Below are 16,293 nucleotides of genomic sequence, written 5' to 3'. Positions count from 1 at the left end.
CAGACTTTCGCTCTGCTCCGCAACCGAACGTCACTCCAGCAGAGCGATTGATGATCGACCGGGGAGCAACAGTGGTTCGACCGGGGAACGCGAGAAGATCTAACATCTTCCGTAACGTTCATGATGGGTGCGTGGGCGGTGCGACTGTGGTTCGATGGTGGTACGAGGGCGGTACGAGGGAAGAGCGTGCTCGGTGCTGGTTGGAAGCGCGAATATGTGTACGCAGCTTTAGACTTCAAGTTGGAACAAGAAATTGAATAGTAAATGGCCCGCTATAAACTATGGAATAGAATAGATTACTTTTTATCTATACTTTTTTATTGGGATCTACGAAATCACAATGAAGACACGTAAAATATTGGAGAATTTTTTATTTAATTAATAAAAATCACCCGCCATTCATGACTTAAAAATTCCTGAAACAAATAAAAACACAATTATTACTTTAAATGTAAAATATAGCATTCAACAAAATCTAATTTAGTAATTGTAAGAATGAAAAATTGCCAAGTCACGAAGGTTTGGCTTGGACGCAGACTTCGTCTTTGAAATACTTTCGTGGGGTTGGTCAATATAAAAAGGTCACCAGTGTTTAGAAAGACCAATGACTAATACATTTAGACTAATGACTAATACATTTAGACTAATGACTAATACATTTAGACTAATGACTAATACATTTAGACTAATGACTAATACTAAAGACTAATACATTTTTGTGGGTTTCCAATTTCAAGAAGGGGTTGCCGTCCTTGGGTTTAGGAGAGGTGGACACTCCTGATTAAAATATACAATTTAAATATTTAATTAATTCCAATGATAAAAATATGGTTTCTGCTCAATAATTTCAGAATTTGATAGATAATTCACTGTCAGTCTCAATAGATGTAATGACAGTGACAATATTCATGTGAAACCACCATAAGTTTGTAATACACTTGCTGTTATATACAAAGCGTTTCGAGTCTTTTTCAGTGATAATTCAACATAGACAAAACATAAAAGTAAACCAATATTTGATTAATTGAAATTTTTGATAATACTCAAGTTATATAATCATTAAGTAAGCTGTTATGACAATGACACTCTTCACATGAAACCTCCACATATTTGTAGTAAACTTGCTGTTATTAACAAAGCGTTTAAACTCTTTTTTCAGTGATAATACAACATCAGACAAAATGTAAAAGTAAAACAATATTTGGTTGATTGGAATTGTTGATACTCAAATCATCGGATTACAGTAACAGATAACAGTAAACTGTTATCGAATTCAAGCCATTTCTGATGAAGTATTTTAAATAAAAATAGCTACTTGAACTGTTCAATTATTATAGAAATTACTATACCTGAACTGTTCAATTATTATAGAAATTATACTAGCACCCACTCTATACCTTTTTATATGAACACAACCAGTTTCAACAATTATGCCATTTTCAAATAAGAGGTAAAACTCAAAATTTTGACTTGAAAATGGAATGAGTGCCGAAACTGGTTGTGTTGATATAAGAGTATAGAGAGGGTACTAGTGATTTCCATACTAAATATTAATTTAAAATTATTTAATCAAATTATTTATTTCCACATGGATACTTCAACATTCATCATCTTCACTAAAACAACGCAGCAAACACATAATGACCCTATATTGAGGTACACGTTATAATGGCAGTGTTTGATTAGCAATGGTATTGCTATCCTTGTCTATTAGTCAACAAAGCGGATATCTCTATCTCTTTCTCGTTTTGCTCTGTTGCCAGATCGTCTTTTAACAATGTAGAATTAACAAAATATTTCATCTTAATTCATTATAAAATTATTGAAAAATATAATTTATCACTTAATAAAATATAATTGATTATTTTAAACGAGAATAAACAGTTAATATTACATTAAATAAACCTGTATCAGCTACCGTCAATAGAAGGCATTGACAAGACAAAGGTTCGGTAACGTTGTTCTCTTATCTTTCTCCACTGCCATTACAACGTGGAACCCCCAAAAATCTAGGCCCGGTTGCACAAAAGCCGGTTAAATTTTAACCGTAATTAATTCCACGAAAACCAATCAGAGAAGCAGTCTTTTCAAAAACGCCTTCCTCGATTGGTTCTCGTGGAATTAATCACGGTTTTAAAATTTAAACGGCTTTTGTGCAACCGGGCCTAAGTGATTTTAAAGGTGCGTACAGACTTTCGCTCTGCTCAGCAATCGAACGTCACTCGAGCAGATCGATTGATGATCGACCGGGGAGCAAGAGTGGAACGCGAGAAGAGCTGACATCTCTCGTAACGTTCATGATCGGAGCGATTGCAGAGCGTGCGCGGAGCGTGTTGGAGGCGCGTATATCTGTACGCACCTTAATATCAAACAATTCTTGGGACAATAGTTCTCAAAGCACTGGTGGCAAATTAATGTTAATAATTATTCTTAGAAATGGACTTATGTTTCAAAAATAAAGGTTTAAATTTATCCTTTGGATCCCAAAAATAGCTAGATTAATGGAATGAAATGAGAAAATTCTTTATCTGGAAGAGTTAGGACTTTCAAGTTCTCTCTACCACTCAATTTCAAAGTTTAAGAATAATACTCACTTAGCAATAATTCCGTCCTTTTTGGCGAGCCTGTTTATGCAGTCATCTGATTCACCCTAGACAAACAAAAACAGCAAATATTAATAAAAAAACAATAAAATGGAATGAATGAAAGAAGCACCAAAATAGAATATTATCTGATAAGAATAAATCACATTATTAGTCGACCCTTTCTTTCATTATCGTGTTTCGGATGGACACGTTAAGCCGTCGGTCCCGGTTGCCTAAAAAGCAGTCGTTAGGTCATGTCAGAGGCCCAGAAAATTGATCAGTTGCGACCTGAAAACTCTGACACCAGACCTGAGCCAGCCAGGTCACACGATATTATTATTATTATTTATCGATATTTGCTCTACAGGGCTGGGAAAAATTCCAATGGTTCTTATGAGAGTGTTCACACGTTTTACGCATAAACACCCACATAAGAACTAATGCTTGTTATTACTTTATACCCAGAGGAGCAGAAATTTATAGGAAAGCAGGACTTCAGTGAATATGGGTCAAAATCAAAACACAGATGAGTGGCGAAGGTAGAGTGTATAAGAAGAGGTGGCTGTGCTTGTTGAAATATGCATGTATTCAGAACATATTGGAACGGCGAAGGTAGGATACAAGACCAAAAAACAAAATTTAAAAGTGCCATTGTAACATGTAGCTGCTCATACTGAACGCGCACGCGTTCCAGATGTTCAGATTTTGTTTCTCTGCACGCTTTGCCATGCAAAACCAATGCATCCAATGTGATCACACCATTAGTACGAATAAACATGCAAGTAAGATAATTAAACGAGACAAGAATCAAAGGAAGATGCAACATAAAATTGGCCTGTTGTAAATTGGATGCGAAATTAAGAATCTTATCTTATACATAAGTGATAAGTGAGAGGGGAAAAGCAATAAAAATGTCAATTTCCAGAAACATGAAAATGGAAGAAACATTTTCCTCGCTTCACGTAATGGAGGAATAAGGAGAGAGACAAATAAAAGGACTGAACTCAAATAGACGAGAAAAAGAAGAAAGAAAAGAAAAATGTAAATTGATAAGCTCAAATGGTAATCGAAAGTAAATACAATATTTTAATTGCATTTGATTGATTGCATTGATTTTAATTTCCAGAAACATGAAAATGGAAGAAACATCCTCCGCGCTTCACGTAATGAAGGAATGAGGAGAGAGATAAAAGGACTGAACTCAACAGACACAAGAACAGAGAGAAAGAAAAGTAAAATATAAATTGATAATCAAATGATAATTAGAAGTAAATACAATATTTTAATTGCATTTGATTGACAATATCATTCCCAGTATAAAGGTGCGTACAGATATACGCGCCGCGAACATGAGCAATTCACTTTTAATCAGCTGATTATATCTGTAATTTTACAGAAACGGTAAGATACAGATATAAAAAGCTTAGCATCAGCTGATTAAAAGTGAATCGCTCATGTTCGCGGCGCGTAAATCTGTACGCACCTTAAGATACTCTAAATACTTGCACATTGTCATCATTGAATTTGATAATGAATTATATTTATATTATACCTGAATATTCAGTTGACTCTGCGAATAACTTGTTAGGTTACTTTCAACTTATTGAATTCTTTTACAAGTATGACATAGCTCCATGTTTGTAGGCTAATGAATAACAATAATAATCAATTCGAATATCTAATGAAAGCAATATAAATTGATAAGGAATTCTGCTACTGCAAATATCGACAGTAATCAATTCGAATCTCTAATGAAAGCAATATAAATATATAAATTAATAAGGACTTATGCTACTGCAAATATCGACCAAAGAGCTAAATAGCAGAAGGAAATCCGTTGAGAGGAACTGTCCAAAAAAGTGTGTTAAACCGGGAATCGAACCCGGCACCTCTCAGTTGCCACTCCTTCCACTCTGAACACTAAGGCTCAACTCACACTTACGTGACTCAGGTCGAGAAGAGACTCGACTCTAGTCGAGAGCATGTGTTTCCAAATGGGGTGACACTCAGTCCAGTTGATTCTAGTTTCCGCGACTGTCACCATTTGAAAACACTTTCTCTTGACTAGAGTCGAGTCTCTTCTCGACCTGAGTCACGTAAGTGAGAGTTGAGCCTTAGAGTCCCTCTGAACAGCCTCAGTTGGTCAACTGAAATTTCGAATAAATCTTCCATGTTTGTAATGAATCTCTGAGTTGACAGAACTATTATTTAGAATTGAAAATGTACAAACCATTCTCCTGATAGCTCCACAGATGGCGTACATCTTTGTCTTTTCGGTCATCCTGCCCTCCTTGTCTACTTCGGCAATGTGCAACTGAATTGAAGCGTGGTCCTTGGCGTGGATGATTCTGTTGCTAGCCGAGCTGAAATATAAAAAAATTATTAGTATCTTCAATCTTCAATCTTCAATCTTCAATCTTCAATCTTCAATCTTCAATCTTCAATCTTCAATCTTCAATCTTCAATCTTCAATCTTCAATCTTCAATCTTCAATCTTCAATCTTCAATCTTCAATCTTCAATCTTCAATCTTCAATCTTCAATCTTCAATCTTCAATCTTCAATCTTCAATCTTCAATCTTCAATCTTCAATCTTCAATCTTCAATCTTCAATCTTCAATCTTCAATCTTCAATCTTCAATCTTCAATCTTCAATCTTCAATCTTCAATCTTCAATCTTCAATCTTCAATCTTCAATCTTCAATCTTCAATCTTCAATCTTCAATCTTCAATCTTCAATCTTCAATCTTCAATCTTCAATCTTCAATCTTCAATCTTCAATCTTCAATCTTCATTTGTAGGACCATTAACCAGCCAGATGAGCTGGGTTGGTCATCACGTCAAAAATACAATATCACACAGAAAGTTTTTGACAACACTGTCACGTCAAAAAATAAAACATAATGGCATAGATGGCTAAACACGGTGATGGCCACTAAATGTCAACTGTAGACTCCTGAAAAAATTCACTCAAGGAGTAGTATGGTCTGGCACGCAGCCAGGACTTGAGTCTCCTCTTAAACTCACTGTCACTCAAATGACGCACAGATGGAGGTAGCATATTAAACATTTTAATAGCGATATTGGGATAACAGTTCTGAGCCTTACTTAGCCTACATCGAGGAACATTGACTTCGAGAGCATTTCGAAGTGAGTAGGCACTCTGCAACCCCCTCAAATTCACTGTCAGATTGGTATTCCTAATACCAACCAGGGAAGCAAAGATGAACTGGCTAAAAACTGTGAGAATCCCAAGTCTGGCGAAGAGTGGCCTACAGTGCTCCAGATGACCACTGGATGACAATATCCGAACTGCCTTCTTCTGCAGCATAAGAATACTCTCACAGTGTGAAGAGTGTCCCCACAGCAGTATTCCATATATAATGTGACTATGGAACAGTGAATAATAGGCCATAATCAAATGTTCCTCAGTCAGCAAGCACCTCAGTCTTCTCAACAGGTAGATCACACGAGACAGTCTTCTGCATACAGCATCCACATGAGCACTCCATGTTAACTTTGGATCGATGTTAAATCCCAGAAGCTTCACCGGTTCATTCAATGAATGATTGAAGTGGTTTCTCAGAGTGCACATGATATTCTGTGTCTTGCCGACGTTGAGCAACAGCTTGTTCTCCTGAAACCAGCGTTCTGCACCAGCAAAGGACTCCTCCAACTCAAGGGTGGCAGCTGCAGGCGAGGATCCTCTCCCAACAAGGGTTGTGTCATCCGCAAACAGCAGCTCACTTCCGCCGACTCTCAAATCGTTCATATGCAGGATGAACAGGACTGGCCCCAGGACAGAGCCCTGCGGTACCCCATGCCGTACATGCAGTTCGCCAGATGATGCACCCCGAACATTCACTATCTGCCTTCTGTCAGAAAGATAGGACTTGAAAGTGTCAGCAACAATGTCCGTTATACCATACTGACTCAACTTTCCAAGGAGAAGCTCATGAGACACACAGTCAAAAGCACGTGATAGGTCACACAGCCTCACTGCCACAGAATCTCCACTCTCGAATGCATCAATGACTTCGTTGATCAGGGCCAGCAGGGCGGTTTGTGTGGACTTGGACTTTCTAAAGCCATGTTGTCTATCAGACAGCAAACTATTCCTCTCAAGATGGTCCATTAGCTGATCCTTCATGGCAACCTCTAAGATTTTTCCGAGTAAGGGGGTAACAGTAATTGGTCGGAAGTTATTCTTGTCCTTCTCATCTCCCTTTTTGTATATAGGTACAGTTTTACCCAACTTCAAACAATTCGGAAAGTAGCCCAGTTTAAGACACTGACTTCAAAAGTACCACTGCTTAAATTAGTTGCAACATTGTCGATGCAATTTGGACCTCTAGTTGGGAGTCTATTGCAAAAATATAGGTTGAAACTCCGGAGCAAATTTTCAAGTCTGTACTGCGCCGGTAGACTGTGATTGAAATGAATATTAAAATCACCACCCACAATAATCTTCATGCTAAAATTTGCTATATAAGCAAGACAGTCATCCAATCGACTCAGGAACTCTTCAAGTTCATTTCCAGTATGGTACACAACCAAAACAATAGTACTATGGTGGGTCAGAACTATGCCAGTAATTTCAATTACTAACTCCCTACAAAAAGCTTGTAGATTTAACTCTTTGAAATTCAGTTCCTTATTAACGTAGATAGCAACACCACCATGACCATGCACTGTGCGGCAGAAAGAGATGGCCTTAGGGATTACACTACATTGGAGCACCATTCTCTGCCTCCAGTGGGCCGCCAGAGAGCCACCATTGGCGTTAATGTGTACAGAACGCTGAGACACCAGTAAAACACCAGAAAATATGGCGTTTGGTCGTCAGAATCTAGTGACTAGTGTGATGAGTGCTATATAAACCAACGTCCTAACTGTCAACTTGCTCGGACACTTGACACTGGTGGCTGAGACCGGCGACTAAATATAATAGGAGATTAGAAAGTTAGCTTTTAAATATGTGAAGGGTTTCAAATTGAATAAACTGAAGTGCTCCCTAGCATTGAAGCCGTTTTCGAAATTTATGAGTGATGATTTTATATTTTTATTGAAATTAGTCACTGCTTAGATCAGCCATCTGAATAGTTGAATGTAATTACGTGTATTAAAATAGAACTTCAACGCTATCTTATCTTTTCTTAACACACAATCCTACAAGTTTGTTAAGTGATGAAGCAGAAGGTATTATATCAAGCAATTATTTAATGGGTAATAAATCAAATAAAAAACCCATTATAAGCAGTTGATTCAGTAAACATGTGACAGAGTAGGTACGGTGATTGTTTATAGCAACAAGTCTTGAAGAATCTAAGTTTATGCAAAAATAGAATTTCAAATATCCATTTATTAATAAAAACAAAAGCATTACATAATTGATAGAAATACAAAACTTAAATAATAGTTTAAAAACATGGATCGTTAAAATAGGTTATGTTAACTCACCATTTCCTTGGGCAGTAAAGATCAACAAATTCTCCAGCGTCGTTCTCCATCTTTCGATTAATAAGCTGAAAATAAAAAAAATATGAATTAGAATAGTACTGATGTCGGAATATAAGTATTTACAATTGAATTTTAAATGAAAATATAATAATTACCTTCGAAACGTGCTACGAAACAAAAACTCAAGCTGGCGAAAAGAGCAGAACAGGGATGTGACCTAAAACAGTCATACCAACAAATTCCGAAGTTCCTGTATCAAAGTATTTATTTGGAGAACTATTGTTATCGAAATCCTTGAATATAAATATGAAGAGTATGTTTCAAATAATTGATTTTGTGCAATTATCAAATTGCAATATCATTGATTTTATTAAAGTATTCCTATTCCAAAGGATTGTGCTTAACAGCTGATTTTTCTTGTGATTGCAGAATGGCTGCCGTTGCAACGTTTTGTAGATTTTCAAGATATAACCTCAAAACCATTAGGAACTTGAATTGTTATTCCAGTAATTATCTATTTTTTTCTACAAGGTAAGAATTATCTTATATTTTTCAATATTCAATGATTTGTCACTTCATTGGTATCATTCAAATTTTACTTTTAAAACTTGTTGCAATTATATTTTTCCGTCTTATGTGTTTCATGATAAGCTAAGCTCTCGGTATGTTGCTGCATGCATTTTCAGATTAAACTCACTTTATCTTGCATATAGATGTTCTGGATACTTAGTCTGCTATTTTATAGCTTCTCCTCAAATTACTAATAAGACGTTGTTATATGTGCAGGAATATAAGATAATTTAATAGGTAACATATTTTAGTCTTGATAATCTAGTGGTCAGGTCTGCTTTATCAGCAGTGCTCTCTCTTGTTCAGATAATAGAAGGGGCTTTTGAAGAACATGGATCAATTGAGTTGGTATTGAAGTGTTTAATAATAATACTATTACCAATAAGTGTTGTGTAAGTCCAGTTGTGGTCCCTGCGGGTTGGGGGAGCTTTGAGTCGAACATCGTACTCAAGAATGTGTTGAAAACCAGAATTCACCCACAGTATCCCTGTTTGTCATGGGAGGCGACTAAAAGAGACCCCAAGGCAATTCCAAAAGTTGCCTTGCCTTAAAACCCACGGTATCTGCCCCACCAGGGCAGTTTCGGAGGGGCAAAAAAAAAATCCAAGAGACCAGAGATGTGTGAGACTCTAGGCACAAATGTAGGTGAAGAACCTGAGTCAAGGGTGGCTGGGCGCCCCTCTCTCAGCGGAAGGACCTACAAAAAGGACAGGAGTGGAACTCACATAGGTCACAAGTTTGTGGGTGGAGAGACCACAACTCACCACTGCTCAAAGAAGGGTGGCCATTCAGACAAAACTTCTTGGGAGAGGTGAGGCTTTTGACCCTGCACAGTTTTGGAGGGGCAAAAAGAAAAACCCAAGAGATCAGAGATGGGTGAAACTCCAGAAATTAATGTGGGTCAAGGGTGGCCAGGCGCCCTAGAGGCAACTTGGCCACTCCTTCCTCAGCGGAAGGACCTTCAGAGAAGGCCAGGAGTGGAACTCATGTAGGTCACGAGGACTAATCAGTCTGAAGAGACTGCCAAGCATATCACACGGGATTGTGACCAGCAACCAGGTAATGAATGGGATGTTAGCATAGGGAAAAACTCCTGGTTCTAGTAAAGAACACAGGTATTGGTTTGTCTAACATACTACTTGTGAACACAATAAGCTTCGGTTGACGTGTGGATTCTTGAATCCGTCCCTTCAAAAACAATAAACCAGTTGTAATGCTACTTTGAACTGTTTAAAGATGAGTGATAACTTAGTCCTAAGTGATGAGGATTTCATATAAAAGACTGATCAAGTGTTGTGTTGTGTGTGTCCAGTTAAAATGGCGGCCTCCGGACGTCTAGACCTGGTGGACAGTCTGACCGGACACCGCGGACGCGTCTGGAACGTCAGCTGGAACCCGACCGGCACTGTATTCGCATCCTGCGGGGAGGACAAAACGGTCCGACTGTGGACAAAATCGTCCGGCCAACGCACCTGGATGAACAAAACGGTCCTGACCGACGGTCATCAGCGGACAATCCGCGAGGTGGCCTGGTCTCCTTGCGGAAACTACTTGGCGTCGGCCAGTTTCGACGCCACCACCGCGATTTGGGACCGGAAGAGCGGGGAGTTTGAATGTAACGCGACGCTCGAGGGACATGAGAACGAGGTGAAGAGTGTGAGCTGGGCGAAGTCGGGGAACTTGTTGGCAACTTGTAGTCGAGACAAATCGGTGTGGGTGTGGGAGATGAGTGAAGATGACGAATATGAGTGTGCCGCTGTCATCAACGCACACACACAGGACGTGAAGAAGGTCATCTGGCATCCGCACGAGGATATCCTCGCCTCCTGCAGCTACGACAACACCATCAAACTGTTCCGCGAGGATATCTCCGACAACGACTGGGTGAACTGCGGCACACTCACCTCCCACGAGTCCACCGTCTGGGGCATAGCGTTCGACAAAACCGGCACACGGTTGGCCAGTTGCAGCGATGATAAAACCGTCAAAATCTGGCAACAGTACCTCCCCAACAACCCTGAAGGTGTTGTCACCGAGGGTTCAGAACCCACGTGGAAGTGTGTGTGTACCCTGAGTGGATACCACTCCCGTGCAGTCTACGACATCGCCTGGTGTCATGAGACGGAGTTGTTGGCGACGGCGTGTGGGGATGACACCATCAGGGTCTTCAAAGAGACACCCGCCTCTGATAAGAACGAACCTGAGTTTGAGCTGGTGTGCACCGTGCATAGGGCTCACACACAGGATGTCAACTCGGTGGCTTGGAACCCTAAACAGCCGGGGCTGTTGGTGTCGGCCGGCGATGATTCTAGGGTCAATTTGTGGCAGTTTAAGGAGGAAACTATTATTTTTTAAAAGTATTCATACCATTTTCTTTCAAGTTTTAAAGATTTTTCGTGTCATGAAAATTAGTAGCCTATTGGGTATTGTGTTATTTGTATTATTTATATTTAAATAATATAAATAAAAATAATATGAAATAATTTTTATTATTTATATTTAATTTCCTACATGAGTAGGAAATTATCATTTACTTTGAACAGTTAACTATCACTTTTTAAATGCCAATTTCTTTCAAGCCTTGACCATTTTTCGTGACTTGAAAATCAGTTGTTATTGGGTATCATTGAACTATCAAAGTATATACAATTGTATTTTAGTGTAAATTTCTTCCAAATGTTATTGATGTGGTTATCCAATCTCTTTGTTTCTGTTAAAGAAGGGACTACTTCACTTGGAATTAGGAATTTTATTTTTATAAATACTGCCTGTTACTTCAATTTCTAGAAGATCTTGACAGTTTTTTGTCAGGATAAGTAGTAGTTATCATGTATATTTGTGGTAGTTTGAGGAAGGAAGTATTATTGTTTCGATATATAAATTACCATTGCTTCCAAATCTTGACGGTTTTTTGTCCTAAAAAGTAAGAATTTATTCAAGCCAGTTGTTGAAAATGAATTAGTGGCATTCTAAAGGGAAAGTATGATTTTTCAAATGTACCTATAAATTCCAATTCATTCCACTACAAGATAAAAAGTAGTAGTTGTCTCTTTTCTGTTTAGGTCTACTTGTAATATAAATAGAAATAAAAAATCTCAGTACCCTTTTTAGAATTATTCAAACAAGGGTATTAAGATTTTTATGTCTATTTATAAAGTAATAGTGGCTCTTATATTATTATTGAGACTGAATATATATCGCAATTAAAGGACGGAACTGTCATTTTTGTTTAAAAAAACTTATAAATCTCTTTCAAAGAGAACGTTCATGTTTCATCCACTCATGAAACACTTCTAGATGTTTGAACATAATTAATTCTTAGCTTTGGTTGAATGGAAATTTTGTTCTTATTTTCGCAAGGCTTTTCTGTTAATGTGTTCATGTGTAATACATAATTGATAGTTAGGAAATTAAATGTTGTAATGTAGTTTTGTGAATATGTAACACAAAATAAAGGGAACAAACGAATAGCAGTGGAACTACTGAGATAGGCTATTATCAGGACTTTCAGTAACTATTTGAATGTTATAAATAATATTGTCCAAATATTGATCCTTCATAGAAGCTGAATGTAAGAGCAACCAGAAAACTAGAATTTTTGTATAAATAAATTATGAATAGATGGAATGTAGATTCCTCCAGATGTGTAATAAATATTCTTGCTTATAATTTTTAAAGTTTTAAACTTCACTATTGTAGGTGATGTTGGGAAGTTGTTTTGTTATTAAGTTCATGATAAAATACAAATTTTTCTACTGTAAAAAATCTGATTTATTTAGAAAGAAAATGAATAATTCTATTATTAATCCAAAACTAGGTTCTCTTTCCTTACAAACTTCCACTATTGTAAATGATGTTTTATTGATCACAGGAAAAGAAATATTCTGCACTGTAAATGTTGAAATATGACTGTTAGATGTTGTATATTACTATAAAAATATTCAATAAAGTACTTATTGTTTAATTTATCGTTCTAACTTTTCCCCTATCTTCAAACGAATCTATATTTCTCAATACATCTCTATCTAAATCTGATTTCATTCCATTACATCTCATTTCTCAATCTGAACAATTAATTCATTATTATAATCTTCAGGTAAAGTGACATTCTTTTAGAAGCAAGTCACAGAATGCATGGTAATTCCATGTTATGCCGCATCCACATCTTGGCCCAATGAAGGCCAATGTTGACCAGCGACAGTGTGTGGATGGGTGGTTTGCCAGCGCTCGTCTTCATTAGCCTACGTTTGGTTATCAGGCTGGGTGAGCGATTGGGCCAACATGTGGTTGCGGCATTATAATCAATTGAAATATCAAAAATAGTGTTGATAAAAACCTTTCAAGTTTTCTTATAAAAATAATATAAATTGATGGATTAACGTAGCAGTTAACAATAAATTCCAATGAATTGAAACTTGAAAACGCTCCAATCCGGTGAGTAATCAAATCACATTAGAATAAGTGATTACAAGTCAGTATTATGAACTGGCTTGAAAACTTGATAGGAAATTCACGGATGACTAACATCACGTTTGAACTACTGGACTAATTAACTTGAAACTTTGCTTGTAGATTCTTAATTTACCGAGTATGGTTATAGGTTTATTTTCAATTCTTCAAGATTTCATTACGTCAAGTTTTCAATTGGATCCTTGCGGAGCACGTGTTATCTGCTAGTAAGTAATATCATAGAAAAACAATAGCGTAAGTAGATATCCCATGGTATAGGGCGTTTATGTCGCAACTTTTACTGTTATCTCAAGCCGATTACTGTCGATTATTGTAGATTTTACTGTTTTAGCGGGGTGAGATTGTATGAACGGCACAATATGAGAGACTGCCAGCGTCACATAGCTTAATGAGAAAGAAATACGTGGACTATCGGCTTGAGATAACGCAAAAAGCTACGACATAAACACCATATACCATGGGATATCTTCTTATGCTATTGTTTCTCTATGGTAATACTATTATCTTCTTCTACTTTCGGCATTACAGCTCAGCCTGAACTTTAGCCTCTTCAACTATTTGCCTCCATATTGAACGGTCACCTGACTTCTGCTTCCAACCTCTGACCCTCATCAATCTAATATCTGCCTCCACTTCAACGGTTCCTTGGTCTGCCTCTTTGCCTTCTCCCTCCAATCTACCCTTATACATTTTTGGATATTCTCTGTTCAACCATTCTTTCTAGGTGTCCAATCCATTGTAGCCTCTAGAATTTTATATGTCATAAGTAATAATTATACTATTTTTTATGTTTCCTGGACATAAGGGGATTGCATTTAAAACACAAAATTTTCCCCAGTGCAAAGCATGGGTTACCTGCTAGTTCAAGATACAGTTTGTAATAGATGAATAATATCTAGGTGCCCAATCCATTGTAGCCTCTGGGATTTTATATGTTGTAAGTAATAATAAATTATGCTATTTTTCATATTTCCTGGACATGAGGGGATTGCATTTTACAACACAAAATTTTCCCCAGTGCAAAGCACGGGTTACCTGCTAGTTCAAGATACAGTTTGTAATTTTTTTTTTTTACTCATCATTACATAACATCATGTCCGGGAATATTCCCGTTTGATACGTAAATTGTCAGATATAATAATATATAGGTAGGCTACATAAGAATATACAATAACATATATGATAGAATCATAAAATAAAATCAATAACATTTCAAGTCACAGTTATAGAACTATTCACAATAATAGAATAAATTTCACCTCAAAATCTATCAACAATAAACTCTGCCACTGAGTAGTAGACTCTCTCAGTTAACATTGACTTGATAGTTTTTTTGAACAGCGGCAATGAATCAATTTTACGGATGGCCTCGGGTAACTTATTATACAATTTTATTCCTGAATAAGAAGGGTTTCTTTCGTAAGAGGCATGTCTGTGAATAGGGTATAATATCAAGCTCTGATTACGCGTAGAATAGTTATGTCTGTCTGTGCAAAAATTAAATTTATGGATATTACTCTTTATGAATATTAACAAATGAAATATGTAGATGGCAGGCAGAGTGAGGATCTTCGATTCCCGAAAAATAGATTTGCATGTATCTCTAGCTCTTAAACCAAAAACCACCCTAATGATTTTTTTTGAATTAAAAATATTTTATAGCTGTCAGTCAGGTTTCCCCAGAAAATATTTCCATAGCATAGGTGGGAATAGACATAGGCATAGTATACGGTGATGAGTGTATTTCTATCAACTGAATGAGATAGCTTGAGAATAACATAATATGCACGGTTCAACTTCGTCGTGAGATTTTTTATATGTTCTTTCCAATTTAGTCCCTCATCTATTGTAACTCCTAGGAATTTTAAAGATTTAGCTGTTTTTAGTCCATTATCATAAAGAGGGAGAAAACTTCTCAAGTTGGTTCTTCTGTAACTAAATTCCATCTGATAAGTTTTACTGTAGTTGAGAGAGAGGCCATTTGCTTTGAGCCAATCAGTTATGTTTTCCAGGTCTTTTTTTATGTTACCAGCTAGAGTTTTGTGATTTTTGTCTGATATTAATGCGGTCGTGTCATCAGCAAACATTATAAGTCTTGATTGGGAAACTGACTCAGGGAAATCGTTTACATAGATGATGAATAATAGAGGCCCAAGTATTGATCCTTGAGGCACTCCATTCGTTATTTTTGAAAAGGAAGAAGACCTAAGTGATTCTTTATCTTTCACACATTGTTGTCTATTATTCAAGTAAGAGCTAAACCAATTGAAGGCTGTCCCAACTACACCATAACAGCGAAGCTTTTCCAACAAAATAGTATGATTCACACATTCGAATGCCTTTGATAAATCGCAGAAGATGCCGGCAACAAACTGCGATCCATCAACAGCCAATGAGAGACTTGATATGAATTCATAAATGGCCCCAGTTGTATTCCTGCCCTTACGAAAACCGTACTGATCCATGTGAAGTAAGTTGTTCATGTCACAAAAATTTAATTAATCTGGAAGCAGCTGCCATTTCATAAATTTTAGAAAATGCTGATAAAATAGCAATTGGTCTGTAATTACTGAATTCGCTTTCATCGCCCGTTTTAAATATTGGTATGACGGTTGAATATTTTAGAAAGTCCGGAAACACTCCACTTCTAAATGAAGAATTAATCAGAGACATCATTGGCTTTGCTAATGATAACACACACATTCTGAGCAGGAATGGAGGAAATTCATCCCAGCCAGGTGTTTTAGATAAATTTATTTTTTTAACTAATTCAATTATCTCTTTTTCTGTAACTACTGGCTCTAAAGATATGAGCAAGTTATTTGATTTTGGATATTTTCTACAATAGTTTAGAGCTTTGTGTATGTCCGGAATAAGATTTAGTGTGCTACAAACGTTGATAAAATGTTCATTGAAAGAATTCAAAATATCATCTTTATTTTTATTGGGAAATACCTTTGTTAGCTCTCTATAATCTTGTTTGATATTTGTTTCCTCCCGAACAATCTTCCAGGCCATTTTAGTTTTGTTAGATGCATTCTTTATTCTGTTGCTATTATATTTTATTTTTGCAGCTCTGATACATCTGTTAAGGACTCTCTTATAATTTTTGAAGTATTGCAAAAATTCAAAATTGTTATTATTTATAGTCTGGTTATGCAATTCTCTGGCCCTCGCACATGATATACGAATCCCTAGTGTGACCCATC

General features: G+C 36.8%; 2 protein-coding genes across 3 annotated transcripts in view; one reads left to right on the top strand and one right to left on the bottom strand.

Moving 5' to 3' along the window:
* Positions 1–356: 356 nt before the first annotated feature.
* On the bottom strand, positions 357–8,498 carry LOC111045684 (40S ribosomal protein S21). The gene is made up of 5 exons (XM_039436827.1): positions 8,200–8,498; positions 8,045–8,109; positions 4,816–4,948; positions 2,595–2,650; positions 357–416 (listed from the first exon to the last, which is right to left on the bottom strand). The coding sequence occupies exons 2-5, from the start codon at positions 8,092–8,094 to the stop codon at positions 407–409; spliced, it is 249 nt and encodes an 82-aa protein (XP_039292761.1). The 5' UTR covers positions 8,095–8,109; positions 8,200–8,498; the 3' UTR covers positions 357–406.
* Positions 8,426–16,293, top strand: part of LOC111045682 (probable cytosolic iron-sulfur protein assembly protein Ciao1) — a 27,134-nt gene continuing 19,266 nt past the window's right edge. The window contains exons 1-2 of one of the 2 annotated variants that reach the window (XM_039436825.1): positions 8,440–8,575; positions 9,927–12,578. In XM_039436825.1, the coding sequence (XP_039292759.1) occupies positions 9,932–10,969 (1,038 nt within the window). In that variant the 5' untranslated portion in view covers positions 8,440–8,575; positions 9,927–9,931 and the 3' untranslated portion in view covers positions 10,970–12,578. Of the gene's footprint in view, positions 8,576–9,926; positions 12,579–16,293 lie in introns of those variants that run through there. The other variant, XM_022331131.2, reaches the window with a different exon arrangement.

This window comes from Nilaparvata lugens, chromosome 10 (genome assembly GCF_014356525.2).
Source record: "Nilaparvata lugens isolate BPH chromosome 10, ASM1435652v1, whole genome shotgun sequence".
Classification (NCBI taxonomy): Eukaryota; Metazoa; Arthropoda; class Insecta; order Hemiptera; family Delphacidae; genus Nilaparvata; species Nilaparvata lugens.
The sequence above is the reverse complement of the archived record's forward strand: the minus strand, read 5'-3'. Positions and strand labels throughout refer to the sequence as shown.

Coding starts and splice junctions, on each gene's coding strand:
- LOC111045684 (XM_039436827.1), bottom strand. CDS start 8,094: ATGGAGAACGACGCTGGAGAATTTGTTGATCTTTACTGCCCAAGGAAA. Junction 4,949..8,044: donor CTTTACTGCCCAAGGAAATG/GTGAGTTAACAT, acceptor TTTATATTTCAG/CTCGGCTAGCAACAGAATCA. Junction 2,651..4,815: donor GTGGAGCTATCAGGAGAATG/GTTTGTACATTT, acceptor TTGTTTGTCTAG/GGTGAATCAGATGACTGCAT.